The sequence below is a fragment of the Lepidochelys kempii genome, chromosome 2 (assembly GCF_965140285.1).
Source record: "Lepidochelys kempii isolate rLepKem1 chromosome 2, rLepKem1.hap1, whole genome shotgun sequence".
NCBI classification, from domain to species: domain Eukaryota; kingdom Metazoa; phylum Chordata; order Testudines; family Cheloniidae; genus Lepidochelys; species Lepidochelys kempii.
The window spans coordinates 198,440,838-198,465,902 of NC_136381.1; the positions used below are offsets into that span (position 1 = coordinate 198,440,838).

The window sequence follows — 25,065 nt, forward strand, 5'->3', positions numbered from 1 at the left end:
TTTCCAGCACAAATCCAGGGTTTAACAAGAACGTCTGAGGAGGGGGGGGGTAGGAAAAAACAAGGGGAAATAGGTTACCTTGAATAATGACTTAGCCACTCCCAGTCTCTATTCAAGCCTAAGTTAATTGTATCCAATTTGCAAATGAATCCCAGTTCAGCAGTCTCTCTCTGGAGTCTGGATTTGAAGTTTTTCCGTTGTAATATCACAACTTTCATGTCTGTAATAGCGTGACCAGAGAGATTGAAGTGTTCTCCGACTGGTTTATGAATGTTATAATTCTTGACATCTGATTTGTGTCCATTTATTCTTTTACATAGAGACTGTCCAGTTTGACCAATGTACATGGCAGAGGGCCATTGCTGGCACATGATGGCATATATCACATTGGTAGATGTGCAGGTGAACGAGCCTCTGATAGTGTGGCTGATGTTATTAGGCCCTGTGATGGTGTCCCCTGAATAGATATGTGGTCACAGACGGCAACGGGCTTTGTTGCAAGGATAGGTTCCTGGGTTAGTGGTTCTGTTGTGTGGTATGTGGTTGCTGGTAAGTATTCGCTTCAGGTTGGGGGCTGTCTGTAGGCAAGGACTGGCCTGTCTCCCAAGATTTGTGAGAGTGTTGGGTCGTCCTTCAGGATAGGTTGTAGATCCTTGATAATGCGTTGGAGGGGTTTTAGTTGGGGGCTGAAGGTGACGGCTAGTGGCGTTCTGTTATTTTCTTTGTTAGGTCTGTCCTGTAGTAGGTGACTTCTGGGAACTCTTCTGGCTCTATCAATCTGTTTCTTCACTTCTGCCGGTGGGTATTGTAGTTGTAAGAATGCTTGATAGAGATATTGTAGGTGTTTGTCTCTGTCTGAGGGGTTGGAGCAAATACAGTTGTATCTCAGAGCTTGGCTGTAGACAATGGATCATGTGGTGTGGTCAGGGTGAAAGCTGGAGGCATGTAGGTAGGAATAGCGGCCAGTAGGTTTCCGGTATAGGGTGGTGTTTATGTGACCATCGTTTATTAGCACTGTAGTGTCCAGGAATTGGACCTCTTGTGTGGACTGGACCAGGCTGAGGTTGATGGTGGGATGGAAATTGTTGAAATCATGGTGGAATTCCTCAAGGGCTTCTTTTCCATGGGTCCAGATGATGAAGATGTCATCAATATAGCGCAAGTAGTGTAGGGGCGTTAGGGGACGAGAGCTGAGGAAGCGTTGTTCTAAGTCAGCCATAAAAATGTTGGCATACTGTGGGGCCATGCGGGTGCCCATAGCAGTGCCGCTGATTTGAAGGTATCCATTGTCCCCAAATGTAAAATAGTTATGGGTGAAGACAAAGTCACAAAATTCAGCCACCAGGTTAGCCGTGACATTATCGGGGATAGTGTTTTTGACAGCTTGTAGTCCATCTTTGTGTGGAATGTTGGTGTAAAGGGCTTCTACATCCATAGTGGCCAGGATGGTGTTATCAGGAAGATCACTGATGGATTGTAGTTTCCTCAGGAAGTCAGTGGTGTCTCGAAGGTAGCTGGAGTTCTGGTAGCGTAGCGTAGTCTACATAGCCAGACAATCCTGCTGTCAGGGTGCCAATGCCTGAGATGATGGGGTGCCCAGGATTTCCAAGTTTATGGATCTTCGGTAGTAGATAGAATATCCCAGGTCGGGGTTCCAGGGGTGTGTCTGTGCGGATTTGATCTTATGCTTTTTCAGGGAGTTTCTTGAGCAAATGCTTTAGTTTCTTTTGGTAACTCTCAGTGGGATCAGAGGGTAATGGCTTGTAGAAAGTGGTGTTGGACAGCTGCCGAGCAGCCTCTTGTTCATATTCCGACCTATTCATGATAACAACAGCACCTCGTTTGTCACCCTTTTTGATTATGATGTCAGAGTTGTGTTTGTTTCTGAGGCTGTGGATGGCATTGTGTTCTGCACAGCTGAGGTTGTGGGGCAAGTGATACTGCTTTTCCACAATTTCAGCCTGTGCACGTCGGCGGAAGCACTCTATGTAGAAGTCCAGTCTGCTGTCTCGACCTTCAGGAGGAGTCCACCTGGAATCCTTCTTTTTGTAGTGTTGGTAGGGAGGTCTCTGTGGATTAGTATGTTGTTCAGAGGTGTGTTGCAAATATTCCTTGAGTCGGAGATGTCGAAAATAGGATTCTACGTCACCACAGAATTGTATCATGTTCGTGGGGGTGGAGGGGCAGAAGGAGAGGCCCCGAGATAGGACAGCTGCTTCTGCTGGGCTAAGAGTATAGTTGGATAGGTTAACAATATTGCTGGGTGGGTTGAGGGACCCATTGCTGTGGCCCCTCGTGGCGTGTAGTAGTTTAGAAAGTTTAGTGTCCTTTTTCTTTTGTAGAGAAGCAAAGTGTGTGTTGTAAATGGCTTGTCTAGTTTTAGTAAAGTCCAGCCACGAGGAAGTTTGTGTGGAAGGTTGTTTTTTTATGAGAGTATCCATTTTTGAGAGCTCATTCTTTATCTTTCCCTGTTTGCTGTAGAGGATGTTGATCAGGTGGTTCTGCAGTTTCTTTGAGAGCGTGTGACACAAGCTGTCAGCATAGTCTGTGTGGTATGTAGATTGTAATGGATTTTTTACCTTCAGTCCTTTTGGTACGATGTCCATCTGTTTGCATTTGGAAAGGAAGATGATGTCTGTCTGTATCTGTACAAGTTTTTTCATGCAGTTGATAGATTTCCACTCCATACGGCTAAATGCAGTGCCTTGCATAATGACAGGTTTCAGAGTAACAGCCGTGTTAGTCTGTATTCGCAAAAAGAAAAGGAGTACTTGTGGCACCTTAGAGACTAACCAATTTATTTGAGCATCAGCTTTCATGAGCTACAGCTCACTTCATTGGACGCATACTGTGGAAAGTACAGAAGATGTTTTTATACACACAAACCATGAAAAAATGGGTGATTATCACTACAAAAGGTTTTCTCTCCCCACACCCCTCTTCTGGTAATAGCTTATGTAAAGTGATCACTCTCCTTACAATGTGTATGATAATCAAGGTGGGCCATTTCCAGCACAAATCCAGGCACGAATCAGATGTCAAGAATTATAACATTCATAAACCAGTCGGAGAACACTTCAATCTCTCTGCTCACACGATTACAGACGTGAAAGTTGCGATATTACAACAGAAAAACTTCAAATCCAGACTCCAGAGAGAGACTGCTGAATTGGAATTCATTTGCAAATTGGATACAATTAACTTAGGCTTGAATAGAGACTGGGAGTGGCTAAGTCATTATGCAAGGTAACCTATTTCCCCTTGTTTTTTCCTACCCCCTGCCCCCTCAGACGTTCTTGTTAAACCCTGGATTTGTGCTGGAAATGGCCCACCTTGATTATCATACACATTGTAAGGAGAGTGATCACTTTACATAAGCTATTACCAGCAGGAGAGTGGGGTGGGGGGAGAGAAAACCTTTTGTAGTGATGATCACCCATTTTTTCATGGTTTGTGTGTATAAAAACGTCTTCTGTACTTTCCACAGTATGCATCCGATGAAGTGAGCTGTAGCTCACGATAGCTTATGCTCAAATAAATTGGTTAGTCTCTAAGGTGCCACAAGTACTCCTTTTCTTTTTATCCTAATAGTTATGATTAGCACTACCATTCATCTAAAAAGGGTCCTGTGACAGGTTCCCCCCGGGTGCCACCTGGAACTGGAGTACCATTGAGCCCGCCTGACTCACCAGCCTGGGCTGCCTTTACACTGTACTGCTGTGATAGGCACTCAAGCCCCCTTCAGCACACATACAGGTAGGGACATACCCAGCCACAGCTACACACAGATGCTGAAATCAGCTCTGCATGGGAAGGCTCAGCTAAGGCTTCTCACACTTCCTTAAGCATGCACCCCACTTTGGAGGGTAAACCCAAAATTATTCTATTTTGCGGTGCACTGGGAACTGTACAGCCTAAGCTCATTACATTCACCCCCTCCCTCAATGTGGAGGAAGATATGCAACAGCTTTCTGCCCCCCAGTTATGATTTCCACACAATGGTTTTAGACAAAACAAAAACAAGTTTATTAACTACAAAAGATAGATTTTAAGTGATTATAAGGGATAGCAAACAGATCAAAGCAGATTCCTAGCAAATCTTAATATACTAAAGAGATTGGATATGAATAGCAAATTCTCACCCTAATTGTTGTTTTAGGCAGTTTGCAGAGATTCCTGAAGGTAAGCTGCACTTGCTTGCAGCTTAAAACTGCAGGTATTCTTTTCACAGGGTAGAAATCCCTCTAGCCTGGGTTCAGCCCTTCTCCCCAAGTCCAGTCTTTGTTCCTCAGGTATTTCCAGCAATCTTCTTGGGTGTGGAGTCAGTGAAGAACCACGATGATGTCACTTCCCTGCCTTAAATAGCTTTGCATATGGCGGGAACCCTTTGTCTCCCCTCTTGGTTCCCATGCCCAGTCGGTGGAAAAACACTGGTATTCCAAGATGGAGTCCAGTACCAGGTGATCTGGTCACATGCCCCTGTGTAAAGCAGCCATAACTCAGAGGCTGTTTCTAATGTCCTCAGGAAGGCTCCCCAGTAGGCGATTAGCTGCTTCGAAGACCTATTTTTCTCCCTAATGGCCCTTCCCAGCCATCAAATTTGCGGATGATACTAAACTGGGAGGAGTGGTAGATACGCTGGAGGGGAGGGATAGGATACAGAAGGACCTAGACAAATTGGAGGATTGGGCCAAAAGAAATCTGATGAGGTTCAATAAGGATAAGTGCAGGGTCCTGCACTTAGGATGGAAGAATCCAATGCACCGCTACAGACTAGGGACCGAATGGCTAGGCAGCAGTTCTGCGGAAAAGGACCTAGGGGTGACAGTGGACAAGAAGCTGGATATGAGTCAGCAGTGTGCCCTTGTTGCCCAGAAGGCCAATGGCATTTTGGGATGTATAAGTAGGGGCATAGCGAGCAGATCGAGGGACGTGATCGTTCCCCTCTATTCGACATTGGTGAGGCCTCATCTGGAGTACTGTGTCCAGTTTTGGGCCCCACACTACAAGAAGGATGTGGATAAATTGGAGAGAGTCCAGCGAAGGGCAACAAAAATTATTAGGGGTCTAGAACACATGACTTATGAGGAGAGGCTGAGGGAGCTGGGATTGTTTAGCCTGCAGAAGAGAAGAATGAGGGGGGATTTGATAGCTGCTTTCAACTACCTGAAAAGGGGTTCCAAAGAGGATGGCTCTAGACTGTTCTCAATGGTAGCAGATGACAGAACGAGGAGTAATGGTCTCAAGTTGCAATGGGGGAGGTTTAGATTGGATATTAGGAAAAACTTTTTCACTAAGAGGGTGGTGAAACACTGGAATGCGTTACCTAGGGAGGTGGTAGAATCTCCTTCCTTAGAGGTTTTTAAGGTCAGGCTTGACAAAGCCCTGGCTGGGATGATTTAACTGGGAATTGGTCCTGCTTTGAGCAGGGGGTTGGACTAGATGACCTTCAGGGGTCCCTTCCAACCCTGATATTCTATGATTCTATGATCTATCTAGATTGATTGCATTCTGCCTAGTGGGCATTCCCCAGGTGTAATCATATTTGTCATACAGATTTATAGTCAATATTCCTAGCTTCAGATACAAAAATGATACACACATATAAATAGGATAATCATATTTAGTAAATCATAACCTTTTAATGATATCTCACATGACCTATCTTGTATAAAATACATCGTAGTTATGCCATAATCATATCATAACAATATCTCTTTCAAGAATATGGGGCATAGTGTCACAGTCCTCTTCAAATAAATCATTTGATGGGTTTGCAGATTTTTTTGGGCAAAGAAAACCATAGTCTTAAAACGTGTCCCAATGTTATCTCAATATTTTCTTAGTTCCCAAGCAAGTGCTTGTTGCCTTTCTGTGTAAAAACAACTTTTACAGTTTCAGTAATCTTTACTAATCTAATGTCCTATTCTATGAAGAGAGTATCTTCTTCCATTATTCATTTTTATTGACAGTTATCCTTTATGGCCTGTAAGTTTTGTATTTTTCTTAAGTAATTGAAAAGTTTTGCCCCCTCTCTACCATTTTTTAAAAAAGAAAGTACTAAAAATGTCCTCAGATACAGACTTTAATCTTTTGTTTGTTGAGCCCAGATGTGCCCAATTTTCAAACTTGGCTGACTGTCAGATTTCTCTCAGGGAATGTCTGCACTTCAAATTGTGAGTATGAATTTCAGCTTGAGGAGACATACCTGTGCTAGCTCTGATCTAGCTAACGCACTAAAAATAGTATATAGCCACAGCAATGCAAGCAGCAGGAGGGGCTACCTGCCCCAAGTGTGCCCAGCAGAGACACTAGGTACAAATTCAAGCCAGCTAGCCCCTCCCATTTGTGTTGTCATGGCTACACTCTATTTTTAGTGCACTAGCTCGATAGGAGCTAACTCAAGTATGTCCACTCAAGCTGGGGACACCCCCAACTCAAAGTATACAGCAGTGGTTCTTAACCTGGGGTGCATGCACCCCCTATGGGTGCAAGATGCCCTTTCTGGGGTTGCGAGACATGCTAGATTTTTTTAGAAGGTAAATCATTGAAAACACAAATTAAGACAGGCAGGTAAGTATAACTACTTTGTTTCCTCAAACCTATGTATTTATTAACATTATACATTTTTAATGATTACTGTATTATACAAACAAAAGTATATCTTGGTTTAAAGAACTGACCTACTTCAGTGATTTTTGATAAGGGGTGCGAGAACATATTTTGAGAACCAAAGGGGTGCAAGCTGCAGTAAAGGTTAAGAACCACTGGTATAGAGATACCCACAGTTGTTTCAATCCCACGTCTATTCTGTGTTCACCCTTGTGATATGTCCAGAAACCTTCAACGAATATCTGTGGTTACACCATGCTAGTGCAAACTCCCTAGCTTGATATAAATTAAAAGAAGGGCACCACTTTGGCACTGGAGCTGCAATTCTAACCTCTCCTGTTTGTCGGAGCTGATGAGGAATAATTTCTTTCTTAATGGAAAGCTTTGGTAATCTTGAAGAGGCAACTGAACAAAGTAGCACAGGCTTGCAAAATGACTGCACCACCATAGTTAGGGTTTCATTGAGATTTTTCACTTAAAACAAGGATTCAGCCTCTTTGTTCTGTACGAAGAATACATTGGCAGGGGGAAAGATTCTCAGCTAGGCTGACCTCATACTCAGTGCAGCGGAGGAGAGGAAGGGTAAAAGTGCCTCTAAGCAACCTTTCTGTTCTCCCAGCCTGGGACCACTGGAGGTCATTTTGGCCCGTACTATAAATAGACCAGTCTAAAGTCTGTTCTAAGTCTGCTAGCAGGGACAGCCCTACAGGGATGACTCCTCAAGTGAAGGATTGGAAGGAGTGCTATATGCTCTGGTCTGCACACATACCCTAAATGGAGACCACCATCTGTAACAATTCTTTCAAAAAAGTGTGCAGAGGCTTTGGGTTCTTTAGAGCAATAAAAGTAAACAGTAATAGCAGTAAAACAAACAAAAAACCCACACCAATTAATTTGTGTTAAAAATTGTGTTGTTGAAATATATTGTGAAATAATCAATTAAAAATAAATTACTGGGACATTTTCTCAGCTCCTGGGACACTTTCTAATACCACTTTAAACCTATAAATTATTTTTCAAAGTTGATATTTTGGCATATGTAAATATTGGTGTTTAATATTAATTAGTTATTTGTCAGGTCATTTGTCAGTAAGAACAATTTAATATTACATTTACATATTTTATTTTCTCAGTCAAATGAAACAAAAATAGATTTCAAAGTTTAAATTGGTGTTTCTGTAATTATTTATTCCATAATTGTATAGTGTAACACTTCAAAAAAAAAAAACCACAACCGCAACCATGAAAAATCACTCACAAAAACCCTGTCATTTTTGAGGGCTCCTGTTTATGATTGTGATGGACAATCCATATGTGTTAAATGATGTCAGGTGAAGATTGTACTTCCTCTAAATTGTTGTTGATTGGTTGCTGTGTAGCTGTGAACTGTAAAAAATGTAGCCTGTTATCGGTGGGATCTTCTTTTACACAGAGGGAGATGCTCAGTGCCCATCAAGAAGAGTCAGGAGATCCTTTAACCTTTTGGTTTTGCACACTGTTCAGTTTTACTCATTTGCAAAATGTAAACGTGCATAATTTGCATAGTAAACAGGGTTCCCCCCCAAGATATTAATAAAATGTTGAGGGGAGTAAATGTCAAATAGTCTCAATGTGAATCCTGCATTGATTGGAGGCCTGCTAAAATTTGATCTCAAATAATTGTTGCTGTCCATAGACTAAGTTAAATGTGTGGAAAGAAGCTTTCTGGGAAGGGAATGCACGGGGTAGAAAATGAAAATGTGGAGAATACACCCTTTGGAGTTTTGATGGAAACCATGATAATAGGAGCTACCTGTATCAAATGATTTAGTCAATTTTAGAATTACACCTCCCTCATGGTGGCAAAGGATTTATTACATTGTAAAGTTGCAAACTAAAGGTAATAATAGTGCTCTCCCCCGCCTGTCCCACATATGGTGTATACAGTCTCTTGGAAGTGAGGTAATTAATTTTTTATAGACTCTTGAGGTATGGTGTGTCTGTAAGTGTTCTGTTTTAAGAAGCAATAAGAAGAACACACACACGCACTTTACCAAAAAACCACAATCACATGAGAAGTTTGAAATTAATTAAAGTATTGGATTTCTTGGTGATCAATTTTAAAATAAAAAACTGTAAGAGCAAAGGTTCCAATTACTGATTGATAATCCTATTTCAGCTCCAGCTAGGGGTAGAGAGAGTATCCCCAAAAAGCTTGTGGGGTGAGAAATGGAAAGGGCTGTCATCAAGGTTCACAGTGCCTCTTTATTTAACCTGTCAGTTTTGTGGGTCCCGTTCCTTCTCCTTCATGGCTTTTAATAGTCATTATGAAGCTGTAATTCCGTCTGGGTATTTGTAGCTTACAGTTATACTATAACAAGAAAAATATGATGCTGCAACTGCTTTTCTGTTTTTCCTTTTCCTTCTGTGGGATGGTGCTAATGGCAAAAAGATGTATTTTCATTGTTTCATGTGTCTTTCCCTTCTGAGAGTCAAACAGAAAACTGAATGTAAACTAGCTGTTTCTCTTAATATTGCTCTCCATCCACTCAATAAACATCACAACAGCTTAGTAAAGTTCAGGGATTGGTCATTTGAATACAAATGGGGCCATCTGGCTCATATAAAATTAGAGATGGAGCCCAAACTGGAACAGCACATCAGAATCCCCTCAGACTTTGAGAATGCTTGTGTCCAGAAATGAACTTCATGGCTTCTACTCATCTCTATATTGAAAAAGAGTCAACTGGGAGATGAATTAACTCTTTTTGTTGATATGGTTCAAGATTGAAAGGGTTTCCCCCCTTCGTCTCCAGCCAGCTTCTCCTGAAAACAGGAAATGAAATTGGTCCCACTGTCCCTGTGGACTGCCTATGGTGCTGGTTCAGAATTTAGAAAACAGGCAAAAATTCAATGGATTGAGCAGTGTCCAAGTGATCACAGAACAATGACAGTGGTTCATAGCTGAGCACAGAGCTCAGTCAAAGCAAAATAAAAATTTAAACATTTTAAGAAAAATTGTGTCCATCTTTTGTCTTTCTTTTGTTCACTAGATGCTGCTCCTTATTTTCCATTGCCCAGGACTTTGGTTTACTGAGCTCATAGCTTGCCAGATTACTGGAGCCAATCTGAAATTTTGCCCAAAACAAGAAAGAAACCTGTAGTAAGATTTCTAATCTATCTGTCTAGGTTCTTATATAGCATGCATCACTGTGGTGCCTGAGGGTGAAATTCACCCCAGTACAGAGACTGCATAAGGCCTATGCAACACTTAAATTCCTGACTTATTTTGAGGGTTTTAAGTGATGCACAAGAATGAATTTCATCTTGAGTTAATCATGAATTTTGCACATACATATCTCTCATTCCTCCAATCAGCAGAGCTTAGGGTTTGGTTGGAGTTTTTCTTTTGTTTTTTGTTGTTTTGTTGTGGGAAGACTTAAGTCTAAGAAGTGAGTTTGGCAGTTTACTCTAAAGATGCTGATATTCTGGTTATCCTAACATTTTTTGGGAGTGAGTTTTGGATTGGTAGGGTAGTTATTGAGAAAGCTCCATCTTCCACATTAGGTTAATGCTTGATATTCCAGTGTTCAGTGGAGCATAGCTGTTGTAGAAGATCACTTGGTTTTCACTTTTCAAATTCTAGTGTGTCTTTGGTCAAAGTTGATAGTGGTAGAACCTTCAGCAGTCTTCAAAACTTCCAAACAATCTGTCTACTAGTCATGAGTAAGGTTACGTTTATGTCACGGTATCCGTGATTTCCAGAGACACCCAGGACATTTTTAGCTTCAGCCCATGGGGCTGCAGGACTGGAGCTTGCAGCTAGTTGCTTCAATAAGTGTATTATATGATGTCCTGGGTCTCAAACCCAGTGCTATGACTTCCCACACAGCCACCGCATCCTGGCCTCCACCCAGTGTCTGATAAAACCTGGTGGGTTGAGGAGTTAGTAGGACTACAGCGTCAGCCAAGGCACCACCCTGATCTGAGGAGCACCTGGCTCCAGCAATTGGTCCAAGCAGGTTATTTAAGCCAGAAGGAGGCACAGAAAGTTGTCTGAGCAACAAGGTGATATACAAAATATAAAGAATGTAAACTGTGCAAAGTAAATCAGATGTTTAAAATTCAGTTTGAGCAGCTTTTTAAAAACCATGAGTCAGGCCTGAAAAAATCATAAGATTGACTTAAAACCCATGAGATCTCAAATATTTTGGCTGTTCGTTTTATTTGCCTTCTGGTTTGTGTTTTTAGGAGTCACAAAAGCTAGAAACTTTTTTTTTTAAATGCAAGCTGAAATTCTCATGTACTCCTGTGATTCCAGGAGCTGGGGCTTTAAAATAAAACACTAAATCTGGTGATAATTGTGATAAAAATGTGAGAACTGGCAACTCTGTTTTTTCTAATATAAGCTAGGCATTTAAAAAAATAATTTATAACCTAGTATCTCTTTTCCACTATAATGGAAGATTGTAGCACTCATACAATAGGTTTATTTTTATTGGGTGCCAACAACGTGCTTAGCATTGTACAAGCAGAGTAAGGCAAGGTTTTTTCCTTCAAGAAGCTCACTGTCCAATTATGTTGCCAGATTCATGTTTGTCTCTGTGAACAGATCCAAGTTAATGCACAGAATGACCATTTACCAAAAGCCTCATAATGAATTGAAAGTCACAGTGAGGAATAACTAAAAGCCATTTATAAAAAAAGAGTGTTATGTTCTAACACTGTTTTTTGGTCCGTGATTATGCAGAGATGGCAACAGTTGAAAGAAAGTTGCCAGCTAACCCTCACCCACAAATTTGTACCTTCGCTAATCAATTTGATCAGAAAACTAATAACCAATCAACCCTACTCACTTCCCCACTGCATGCCCACAAGTCCAGTTTCCTGTTGTTGTGGTTACATTATTAAGGTACCCCCTTTCACTTCATTTGAAAACCAATCTTGTTTCTTTTATTTTATACATACCAGCATGCCTTCTAGCATTTAACTTCATCTTGACTTGCAACAATAACTTCAACTTACACAGTGCCTTTTCGTGCCAAAATATCTCATTTTACTAAAGATGTCAGTAACTTAATCTTACAGTCGGCAGTTCCAAGTTCTACATTATTAGCTGAAAACAAAGGGAAAAACAAGTGAGTTCAGGCTGATTTTAAGAATGAAAGAATGGAAGCATCCTTGACATCTCTGGTTTGCAGAGAAAAGGTGCTAAATGAAAGAAACTACCATGTAATTTGACAGTTAGTTAATGATGAGATATGAAGCCCAGAATCAGGTTACCTTGATTGGCGTAAATTGTGACCACATCACAGCAAGAGCATAGTCCAAAATTCAACTGAGACAGCACCTGGAATAGCAACCGGTTTAAATGAGCCAAAACTGAAATTATCTACTTCCTCCATCTACTGTAAATAGAATCTTAGTAGCAGAACTATTTTTTATCAGTTTTAGTCTGTTAATTGTGCAAGCAGCAATATCAGAAAAAGCGCATTACTGAAGTCTAAAAAAGAGATCAAAGGTATTGTTTTATCACAAGAGTAGCAAAATCACATACTGTCATGTTCCTAATGTAGTACAGTAGAACCTCAGAATTACAACCATCTCAGGAATGGAGGTTGTTCATAACTCTGAAATGTTCATAACTCTGAACAAAATATTATTATTTCAGAAGTTTACAACTGAACATTGGTTTAATACAGCTTTGAAACTTTACTATGCAGAAGAAAAATGCTGCTTTAACCATCTTAATGTAAATGAAACAAGCACAGAAACAGTTTCCTTACCTTCTCAAATCTTTTTTTAAATTTTCCCTTTATTCTTTTAGTACTTTATGTTTAACACAATACTGTACTTTATTTGCTTTTTTTTTTGGTCTCTGCTGCTGCCTGGTTGTGTACTTCCAGTTCCAAATGAGGTGTCTGGTTGACTGGTCAGTTCATAACTCTGTGTTCGTAACTAAGAAGTTCTACTACAGTAGTTTTGTCACAGTAGACCTGTAATTCAAATATTGGAGCAGCACAGCATTTGACAATGCATGTGTTAATAACACTGGTACTTCATATATCACACAAGCAACGTAGTTTAGTTTAATCCATTAAACCAACAGTTATTATGAAGGGACAACTGAACAAACCTTTACACCACTAGTGTCATGAGCAGAAATGTTACAGAAATGAAATAGCTATCAGTTACACTTGTACCTACAGTGTTTAGGCAATGAGCAAGTAAATGCTTCCATTTGCAAGTAATTATCTGATCTATCAAAATTCATTGTAGAGCACAGTGAATAACTAGCAACAAATAATTTATTCAGATTTAACCTATTTTTGCTTGATTAATATCAACAAACAGGGATTTCTCCAAAAGCATTCATTATTCAAATTTATTAACAAATATCTTTGATTTTTTTAATTATTGTGAATATTCAAAATTTGAACTGTGTGGCTTTAATATAATTAGTCAGTTAAGTTGTATGGTATTGATTCCCAGCTGGATGAAAAGCAAGCACTCCTGGAATGAATAAGTGCCTGCTTGTGCAAAATTTAAATCCTGTTTCCACAAATACTCCCACGTGTAACCTGAAAGTTGCTTTCTGCAATGTTTGCCAGTAAAACTTGATTGTGAAAAGTGACCACCTTAGAGGAGTAAGAACTTAGTAAATCAGATCTATTTAAAATTCAAACTAATAGATTTTTAGTTTAGTTTAGTTTAGTTTGCATTATTCCGTGAGCTCTGGTATGTTGTATTTCCGTAAGATTGTGGAATTATAACCAGGTATCATTAGATAAAGTGATGACATTTCTTGATGCACGAGTACTATTGCATCACAAACTTAAAGTGGCATTAGCTTTTAAAGAAATGGTAACTGATTGCTTTTGTTTTCTGTGTTTACATATTGATATCAATAACTCAGTATTTTCTACACCTGATCTTTTCTCCTACCTTCAGTGAGTATTAAATTGTATTTATTTTTATTTAGTCCTGAAGTTGTAAAGAGTGAACCATATGGCGAGAAGGCTGATGTCTGGGCTGCGGGGTGCATCCTTTATCAGATGGCAACTCTGAAGCCACCTTTTTACAGCACCAACATGCTCTCCTTGGCAACTAAAGTACGCAGGTTTGCTAGATCAAACTGCAGTTATTTTTGCATGCACCTTCTGGGTCTCCCAGGGTTCAAATATACGATTGCAGAAGACAAGCTACTTTGCACTACAAAAGTGTGAATGAGTAGAAGTAAAATCTGGGTGTGTATTGCAATGTTGCCATTGTAACCACTAGAATTTACACATGGAATCATCTTACAGTTTAATTACCAATACATTTTTACCCTATCATTTGATGGTAGGATCTTTCGATTCTAAAGGTTTCTGATGGTACTATAGGGTTGGATTTACAATAGGGTGTGCACTACTAGCAGTCTAGAACATTATCATAGATAAAAGATATTTCAATTTTTGTGTAAATTTCACCCTGACTTAAATGCTGTAGCTCTTTAGCCTACAGTTACCTAATATTATATTAATCTGTTTATCTGATAACAAGTTCTGCATTAGAAGATATGCTCCAAAGTTTCTTTATGCACGTATACTGGTGATGCAATGTCTGTCATGTTGTTCCAAGGAAAAACATTAACCACACAGACTTCCATATGTATAATGGAATATCTTTATTTTCTTCACTCTCAACTATTTATTTTGCAGATAGTAGAGGCTATGTATGAACCAGTGCCAGAAGGAGTCTACTCTGAAAAATTGTCAGTTACTATTAAAAGGTAGGTTTCAGAGTAGCCGCTGTGTTAGTCTGTATCCGCAAAAAGAACAGGAGTACTTGTGGCACATTAGAGACTAACAAATTTATTAGAGCATAAGCTTTCATGGGCTACAGCCCACTTCATTGGATGCATAGAATGGAACATATAGTAAGAAGAGATATATATACACATACAGAGAAGGTGGACATTGCCATACAAACTGTGAGAGGCTAATTAATTAAGATGCGCTATTATCAGCAAGAGAAAAAAACTTTTGTAGTGATAATCAAGATGGCCCATTTAGACAGTTGACAAGAAGGTGTGAGGATACTTAACATAGGGAAATAGAGTCAATATGTGTAATGACCCAGCCACTCCCAGTCTCTGTTCAAACCCAAGTTAATGGTATCTAGTTTGTATATTAATTCAAACTCAGCAATAGAAAAGCTTCAAAAACGGACTCCAATGAGAAACAGGATACTTATATCCTCACACCTTCTTGTCAACTGTCTAAATGGGCCATCTTGATTATCACTACAAAAGTTTTTTCTCCTGCTGATAATAGCTCATCTTAATTAATTAGCCTCTTACAGTTTGTATGGCAACTTCCATCTTCTCTGTATGTATATATATCTCTTCTTACTATATGTTCCATTCTATGCATCTGATGAAGTGGGCTGTAGCCCACGAAAGCTTATGGTCTAATGAATTTGTTAGTCTCCAAGGTGCCACAAGTACTCCTGTTCTTTTTATTAAAAGGTAATTACTCATGTCGTTTTATTTCTCAATCTTTCCAGAAAGGTGCTTTGTTTTGTACATTTTCATTAATACAGATGGCAATGTAACAATGTACTGACTTTAATAATCTTCAGCTTTTGTCTCTGAATATAGAAGGGCTTCAAGGTTAAAGGAAAAAGGAGAGATGTGCTCACACTGCTAATAATACATATAAGACATGCCACTATCATCAGCATGTCTAGCCTTGTAATAATGGTTCCTCTTGTAAATGGTTTATTGGTTGCATGTTTCCTTCTTTATCATTAAAAAGTACCTGATAAGTTGAGTCGTGCAATAAAATGAGTCTCCCAGTGCCTCTTTTTAAGATATTGCATGTTTCCATATCCTGCAAATTATAATAGAATGTTCATTTGTTTCTATTGATACAGGAGTTTCTTTAGAAATTTTTTAAATTCAGGATGTTTCTCTTGTATTTATCTTCATGTAATGAGAAGCATTGATGAATGTACAGTTTGTAAGCATAAATCTATAGCTCAGAGTTACCTCTGTTGTATCCCTTGTTTTTCTTTTTCTCTCTCTATGTTTTATATAATTTGGGGATTCGGAGTGTGTATGAATGATCAGATGTGAATTAATTTTAGACTTCCAGATGCTGAAGGCTCTGTCCTTTATTATTGGAAATGAAGCAAGGAATTTGATTTGCTCTCTCATCTTGGCATTACTCTGACATGAAGTAAGCACTCAGGAGACAAGTTTTTTGGAGAGAAGAAATGGTCTAGGCTTATAAAAATGTAGAATTGTAGGATTGGAAGGGACCTCGAGAGGTCTTCTAGTTCAGTTGCCTGCACTCAAGACAGGGCAAAGTATTCTAAGACCATCCCTAACAGGTGTTTGTCTAACCTGCTCTTTAAAAATCTCCAATGATGGAGATTCCACAACCTCCCTAGACAATTTATTCCAGTGCTTAACTACCCTGACAGTTAAGAAGTTTTTCCTAATGTCCAACCTAAACCTCCCTTGCTGCAATTTAATCCCATTCCTTCTTGTCCTGGCCTCAGAGGTTAAATAGAACAATTTTTCTCCCTCCTTATAACAACCTTTTATGTACTTGAAAACTGTTATCATGTCCCCTCTCAGTCTTCTCTTCTCCAGACTAAACAAACCATTTTTTTTCAATCTTCCCTCATGGAAGGTCATGTTTTCTAGAACTTTAATAATTTTTGTTGCTCTTCTCTGGACTCTCTCCAGTTCACCCACATCTTTCCCAAAATGTGGCACCCAGAACTGGACATAATACTCCAGCTGAGGCCTAATCAGTGAGAGTAGAGCAGAAGAATTACTTCTTGTTGCTTACAACACCCTTGCTAATACATCTCAGAATGATGTTTACTCTTTTTGCCACAGTGTTACACTGTTGACTCATATTTAGCTTGTGGTCCACTATGACTGGTGATAATGGGCAAGGCAAAAAGTACACAGTTTTAGTTTGTGCACTTCTGAGTAGCTTCAGCTCCCTCTACCTCCCTTTACAAAAAATCAACCTGAAACAAAAATGCTTCTGCTTTCTTCCTCAAATGTGGGATTCTGCCTCCAAAAAAGTCAAACTAACCCCACAAAAGGAAGACTTGGGTCCTATATCAACATCATTTCTATATAGAGAGTTCCTGTTCTCTCATGGCCCTGAACAGTGAGAAATTCTAGCTTATGTCTAGGCTTAGCAGAATTCAATTTTTATTTTTTTTATAATTTTGACAGATACTATTGATGTTTATTTTTAAGTGGTGTTTTAGATTTTTATTGATTTACATTTTCACAGTTGTGGAAAATTATGGCGGGGTCAGGCAATAAGGGTCAGACAATAATGATATAATGACAGGAGATGTTGACATTCAAAGAGCTAAAGATTTATAACTGTTAAAACACAAATTGTCAACATCACATGTCAAAACATAGCTAGTAAATAGCCCTAAATCAAACTCTGAGTTCTCAAGCAGCACTTTTCTTACTTTGCCTGTCTGTACATTTAGATTATTATCAATGGAAGTATTTTTTGGCAGTTTCTGTGTGTATAGTGAAATTGATATCTACCAACATTTACCAATAAAAATCTAATCTTTCCAAGCCTATTGATGTATTGGAAAGGTTAGAATCCCAGCTTTCCAGTAGGATTCAACCTCAAGCTTGAAACAGTCCTGACATAAATTACTTTCAAGTCATGCCACTTTTAGGCATAAAAAACATATTTTTGGTTGTTTTCAAAAGGTTTTATGGCTCCCTCCTGATCCGTGAACAGTTAGTTTCACAGTAACTAAGGAAGCCTGGCTATACAAGTGAAAGAAGTAAAAAACCAATAACATTTCTAAAATAGGTATGGGGTTTTGTAGCATATGTGGCACATTCTGTGTTACTGGCACTCATTTGGAATGAATGGCATTACTCACTTACTTCTCACCACTTAACAATTATGCTGTCATCTCAAATGTATCCTGATAATACCTTCATGCCTCATCGTGCCGTAATCATGTATTCATTCTGTCTCTTTCTGACTGGATCAGATCCTCATGGTGACTTCATGGGAGCTATCCTTTTTCACAGTGCTGAGGATCTGTCCCTCTGTGTCTTTCTTCCTCCCTCCTATTCATAAATACATAATAATACTTCCTTTTACAATTTTTAAAGTATCTGATTGGTTGAGGGCCCACTATTCAGTTACCTTTTATAACTATACACACAGTGACTACTGTAACCTGTTCACTGATAATCCCATATAATTATCAGTATAACTGAACTTTTCATCACTTTATCCACATTCTAATAAGTTGTAATAGATGTAACAGATAATTATATGAAAGAAGCTGGGAATAAGGTGTCACTAGCACAAATACTCTATTTGGGTGATATTAACAGTTGTGGCAAGCATAAGATAAACCAGATAAATATTCTGCATTCCTTAGTATTGATCAATTGAAGTATTATGTTCAGTTTTTGGTTCATACTTTCAAAGAGATTTAGACAAAATGAAAAGAGTTCAAGGAAAACAGCAAAAATAAGATATGGAAAATAAGATCCATGGGTAAAAGTTAAGAGAGCTGGACATGTTCACTCCAGGTGATTGAGATGCGATACCTGCCCATAATAGGGATGCTATAAATAAGTCAGGTATCAGTTTTTCAGCCAATGAGGAGCAAAGAAACAATGGCTTTATGTTGCAACTGGTAATTTATGTTCAATATTTCAGGTAAAATTTGTAAATGTAAGAACTTGTTGCCAGAGAAAGTTGTGAAATCACAGTCATGATTATATTCATGGTTAAATATCCATCTCTTAGATATTCAGTAGTAAATAAATCAGTTCTGCCATGATTCAGGGGAAATGGATTAATGACCCACTAGAGGTCCTTTCCAGCTCACATGATTCTTGGAAATTCTCACAAATTTCAGTGGATTGAAGTGAAGAAAATAAACTTCCCTTTGATTGCCATTTTTTAAAACAGAAAACAAACCTGCATCTGTTAAAAGGAAAAGAATACAAAAGTTTGAGTAAAGCCAGGGAGGAACAAAATGTTCCTAAATTGACCATAAAGATCTTGAACAATTGGCACAGAGAGAGATTTAAATAGACTTGTTTTCTCAAGTACTGCATAAAACCTCTTATAAGGTATTACTATGAATGTAGGATATGTTTATTAAAATAGTACTCTTTTAGGAATAACAAAACTATTTTCTGAAATTTTCCCTTCAAGAAGTGTGTTTGATTCATGTACACACATACCTGAACTCAGCTGGTTGAAAGAACTTTGGGGGTAGATCCTCGGCTGCTGTCAATTGTCCTCTGCTCTGCCCCTCTCCTTTCGAATCAGATGTTGACCTTGTCATATATTATTAACGTATAATGCTGCCCAATACTTAACTGCAGTATATGAGTCAATACTGAATGTGAGAACACTGCTTAAAATTTACCATTACAAAGACTTTCACAATTATCTTTGTATAAACTAGTTAGCAGATGTTCTCACTTTGTACCAAAGTGCTCTGTATCAGTCAAACACTGTATGCACTTGTTTGTTTGGTTTTTATTCATTTTTGGAATTTCAAGCTGTTGACCTACTAGATTTCAGTTTTATCCTAGCTGCTGCCCAAGGTGACCACTGATAATTACCAGTGAATATGTGTTAGTGATATTAAGCAGATATCCAGAAACAGGTAAATAAAACTGTGGTGTTATGAATAGATTTTTCATTAGGTAATGGATCTTTCAATAGGTGCTTGACTCCTGATGCAGAGACTCGTCCAGACATAGTAGGAGTCAGTTCAATTATATCTGATGTGATGATGAAGTATTTAGATGGCTTGTCCACCTCCCAGTTTGCTTTGGAGAAGAAGCTAGAGCGCGAGAGGAGACGTACCCAGAGATATTTCATGGAGGCTAATAGGAATGCAGTGACATGTCACCAGCAGCTTGCCATCTTATCTCACGTAAGTAAATGACTTAGCGTTGTGTTTTTTCTTTAACACTGTGCTATGCCTGGACATTTTGTGGACTAATAAAATATATGTATTTCTCAATTAAAGGGCCTATTGTTTTATAAAATTAAAGTTGAAATCCATGTAGATTTTAAAATTTATTTTAAACTTAATATTTATTAATTTTCCCATGTGCACACAAATACAAGTAACAGTTACAATATCTTACAAACTACCTTAATCCAATATTGAAAATGGCATGAATCAGACTGAAATATACTGGCTCTTGCATTTTTAATAGAATCTTCTAACATTTAATTATGTATGCACATTTTAAAATGGTTAGTGAATAGCAAAATGTACACTTGGCTGCAATGGAATAATTCTGTGCATGATTCACAAACGATGGCACCTACACATATTTAATTTTTAATTACAGGTTGGTAGATAAAGAGCAGTGAGCTGATAACGTGTTTGCTAAGCTTGTCTTGCTATCTGATATAGTTCTTCAGAAACATCTTTTGCAGTTCTTTCATTTTGCTTCAAGCTTTGTTTTGTGAGCTTGTGTTCTGTGAGCTTAGTCAAGGATTTCAGTGTTTTACTTAATGAAGGTCAGCTCATATGTATTCTTGGAGAATTTACTGAAAAAAATGACAGAAAAAAGTTTTCCACAGTAAAAACTCATAGTATAAATTATTATAAACTCAAGAAAAAAGTAAAGTTATGGTAATTTGTACAGCTATACTGGTAGAGTCAGTAATCACATCTCTCTGAAGAGGGCACTTTTTATCACTTCTGTTATTTGAGCTCACCCTTATATCTCTCACTGAAAATTCTCTGTCTTATAGAAAAAGATTGACAGTAGCTCCCAGTCCCCAGTCAGTGGATTTCTTAAAGATGCTTCCTTGTCTTCATCACAGATCAGTATAACATTTCATGGAACAAGTAACTTATTTTAGCATTGCCTAGTTTTGCCTTAATTTTCCAAACCTCCCACTCCCATAAAACAATCTTTATTAAATTATTCCAATTCAGATTTTCTTTTCAATTTAAAGGGACACCAACACACATCACATTGGTGTGAAATTTTTGTGCTATGGTTAAAAAGTCAATTGTGATTATTATAACTGAAAGAAGGTATTGGGGAAAATACCCCCCCAGTTTGCTTACTTTCCACATATGAAAGCTCACTTTGTTTATAGTCATTTTCAGTATCTTTGGGTGGTCAGTTTTACTTCCTGTCTCATGCACTAAAAGGATAACATCAATGTTGTCGTGCACAGCTGTGGAAGAGCTCAAGAAAGTGCTTGCCAGGTTTTGGAAGATGGTATTTAAATAGGCAATTAAAAAAAATCTTACTGTAGGTTAAAAACTAAAAATGTATTTACTTGTATACACATACATTATGCAACAGTATAAAACCAAGCAAATATGCAATAGTATGAAACCAAGCAATTTATATTTAAACATTCTCCTAACAACTGTAATAACTTGAGTTCACTGTGCTTTACTTTAACAAAACTAGCATATAAAATACAAATTTTCTTAGTGTTAAATCCTGGTTCTGGTTCTGTGATACTGAGGGGTACCTAGGAGCCTTACTGCCATGTATGCTTGCCTTTTGCCCAGATGACCAATCTGGAGGACCTTCAGGCCTCAGTCCATGGCCAGGGTCTATAATGCTGCTTAGTAAGAAGCTCCTGCAAATGATTTCCCCATCTTCCTGAGGATCCTGATCCTATTTGTGTTCAACACACAGGATGCAGAAGCTGCTGCATGGATTTCCTGTCTTGGCTAGGGAGAAGCTCAAAAGAGGAATTTGTTGCCATTTTCGTTTTAGAAAATTGATACTTTGTAGGGGTTGCATGGGAGAGGTTGTAATCTCGCTGCCCTTCAATTGTCTTGTGGCATGTGGAGTTCTTTGACATTATGGCCCTTAAACACTGCCCTGGGCTGAAAGTTCCATTGTGAAGTATGTGACTGTAGCAACATACATTATATGTAGAGTAATTCACCCCATTGCCATAGAACTGTGCTTCAGAATCTGAGCTGCCTCTTTGAGTGGTTGCAGACGTATACCACTCAGGTTTGTGCGTTCACAGAACACTGAAGCCAGAAAGCTTTGCCTAGAAGTATCCCTAGGAACAATGCTTATGCTGTCTGGTCCCATAGCCCTGCCTATGGCTATTTAAAGGCGGTGCCATGCCAACGCCCTCAGTTCCTTCTCACCATCCACAGCTTGAGTCAGAACATTCTATGTTGTGTCTCACCTCATACTTTTCTATCAGTATTTCTATGATTTTGTTGTATATAGTGAGCTATTTATTGTTAGCTATAGCAAGTACCTTTAGGTTTTAGGTAGTTGTTAGTTAAGTAGGATTTAGCCTGGTGGGCTGCCCTTGTCAGGTTTTAAACACTGCCCATTGTGTAGGGTAGCTATCCTTAATACTAACCTCCACACACTCGGAGTTTATTGTACCTAGAAAAGAAGGGCACATTATGGAAAGATGCTCCATCTGTAAGTCAACTAAGATGAGAATGTAGGTGTCAAGAGCTTTGTGCATCAAGTGGCACCTTGTGGAGCAGGCCATGCGGCTTTCTTTGGTGCTGGGAAGTTTAACTTTGGACACCCATGTTTTAAAAACTTGGCCTTTGTATGTCACGCATCTAACATTTAATAGAATCTGTACAATACATTTAAAGTAAGTTACTTTTATTCAATTACTGTAGAAATACCTATTGGATTACATAGTCAGCATCCGTTATCTTTTCATGATTACATATGATCTCAAGAGTTGGCTACCTTAGCTGTAATGCTTAGAAGTTCTGAGGAAGCAAACATATTCACATACCCTGGTTGGGGCATAAAAATGGGATGTAATTTCTCTAACTGCCAGTTTTTTCCAATTAAAATATCAAAATTCAAAAACCAATTCAGGCTAAATTTGACATTTGGCTGAAAGTTCTGCAGGAAATTCCAACATTTAAAAATTTCTTTACATTCTGAATCAGAATGAGAAGTTGAAATTTCAGAATTTCTCTGAGTAGAAATTCCAAAAAAAAAAAAAAAAAAAAAATTGATTTGGAAGCATTCCAAACCTTTTATTTTATTAATGTCAAAACATTTTGTTTTGATTAGGTAAAATTGTTTCATTTTGAAAATGTCAAAACATAATACAAAATATTGCATATTATACACAGAAGTAAAATATAAGCTATAATATTAAAATTAAATTATAAAAATCAAAATGAAATAAAACAATAGTCAAAATGCTACATTTTTACCTGATTGAAATGAAACATTGACACTGAAATTAAATGTTTTTATTAAACAAAAAATGAAAATGACTTTTTCCCATAGAAAATTTCATCAAAAGCGACACATTCCTGAAAACATTTCAAAGACATTTTCGTCTCTCAAATTTTTTTGATCAGTTCTACTTCAATTGCTGTCTAAAATTATGTAGAGAGAAGTATTGAGTGAGGTCTTTTACATGCTTTGATTGCGGGGGCGAGGAGTCTGGTGTGCCCTTTTCATCTTAACGAGGCCCCCTTTGTAGTCATAGACAGGCAGTTGAAAAAAATACAGACTTGAAGCTTTTTGTATTTCCCAGTAACCTGAATAAGTAGATATTCCTTCAGCGTTCCCAATTTTCAGTGCCTTCTTGGAAGGATTGTCACTTTTGTCCCATTCTGCAGTTGTGATTTGGGCATTTTGGTGCTTATCTTTTATATCACTATTCCATTGGGAGCTGAACTTCTGTTTATTTTTACATGAATAAACTCTATTTTTAACTTGACAAGTTCAAATATTATGCCATTTTGGATAGGTTCAAATATCTCTGTGTAACCTGAATATTAGAGCTCCCTTCCTGAAATGCATTGGGATCTCTTTGCACTGTTTCACCAACACAAAGCAGCTCTACAGTCAGTGCAGTTGGCTGGAATCCTGGAAAAAACCTGGAAGAGGTTGTTTGCTTAATTATAGTATAGTATAATCAGTAAACTTTTACAGGATTTGGGAGAATAAGATACGTCTGTTGTGAAAAATGTTTTGGTGGTATTATTTTTTCAAGAGTTGCTGAATGTGGTAAATTAGCCATTTCTTGTATGATTTATTTCCTAAATTGTCAGCTGTGAAAATATATGATCAACATATCAAGGACATTAGAAAGACAAGGACAAGTGTATTAATTAATTTCGTTTAGTTGCAGTTCATTAATGTGTTCAAGTGTTTTTATGCCATTTATTATAGTGGTATCATCACTGCTCTGCAATTAAGAGCGATAATTATAACCCTCTATGCTCACCCCACCGTCCTTTTATTTTAGGGTTTTATATTTCTATAAATGTATTTAATATTTATAATATTTTACAATATTTTATATTATATAATATAAAAACACTTTGAGCTGAAATGTGGCAAAAAAGACCCAAGTCAAAGATCAATAACTTTCTTTTTATTACTTTTTTTAAAACGTTCAATCATTTCTGAAAGTTTGTGTTGCGAATAGGTCAGAAAGAAATTTAACAGTATAAGGTTTTTTGTTTTTCATAATCATAGGTTCCTAGAAGTTAGCAATGGAAGAGATTTATTATATACAGAGTCCAGCCCTTTGAAAGTGGAAGATACAATCTTCTGATAGTGCTCATATCCTTGGTGATGAGGGCCATATAAGTACATGGACGGGGAGAGAGTGTTTGTGTGTGTGTGTCAAATATTGCACTGATACACCAATGTCGGGAAGGTGGTGATTATAGAGAGGAATAGGAGTAGGGAGTGCACTCAACAGGTTAACTCCACAGAACACTTGGAAAGGAAGCAGAAGTATGGTTCATGTATAGCAATAGTTTTTTAAAGAACAGTAAGAGGTGAGAGACAATTTATTTAGCTTACATACTTAAAAATAAGAAAGGGCTTTTGCTCAAGATGGGGAAGATTGGAGCAAGATTTTCTATTATGCCTTCCCTCCTCTTATCAAGGGCCATCAGAAAGTTCAGGCAAGGCAGGACATTGAAAATCTGATTCTTGGGCCTTCAGAGCACAATGAAAAAAAATCTACATATCAACTTCTAATTCTCTCAGATCTTCTGTCTCAGACAGATCTTACACCCAGATCTGAAATCACTGCACTTGGTGGCTGGGATTATAGCATTTTGCTAAAATACAGACTTCAGCTGCTCTTAAGAAATGCATCGAATCGTGCACAGAAGTCATTTGTCCTGCACAGTTAAGACTTATGCTTTACAATGGAAAATAGAAGGATTCTGAGACTTGCAGTCCAACAATCATGAAAACAGTGGGCTGCTGACACAACATGCTGGTTATATAAAGGTCTGCTTTCCTCATTCTCAGAGAAGTCATGGAAATAGTAGGACCAGTTGTGAGTCTCTCTGGCATGGAGGAGACCAGGAAGGGGTAGGGGAAAGGGATTGAGGAAGAAGCCTGCATTAGAAATCTGGCAGGAAGTTTTGAGAAGAGCTGGGCAAAGACAGGAACTCAGTATAAGGAGGGCTGAA

General features: G+C 38.2%; 1 protein-coding gene across 9 annotated transcripts in view; it reads left to right on the top strand.

Annotated features, from left to right (window-relative positions):
- Positions 1-25,065, top strand: part of NEK10 (NIMA related kinase 10) — a 173,651-nt gene that overhangs the window by 98,177 nt on the left and 50,409 nt on the right. For 8 of the 9 annotated variants that reach the window (XM_073333426.2, XM_073333429.2, XM_078851753.1 and 5 more), the window contains 3 exons: positions 13,574-13,703; positions 14,295-14,365; positions 19,344-19,557. In XM_073333426.2, coding sequence (XP_073189527.2) covers positions 13,574-13,703; positions 14,295-14,365; positions 19,344-19,557 — 415 coding nt within the window. Of the gene's footprint in view, positions 1-13,573; positions 13,704-14,294; positions 14,366-15,723; positions 15,816-19,343; positions 19,558-25,065 lie in introns of those variants that run through there. The other variant, XM_078851756.1, reaches the window with a different exon arrangement.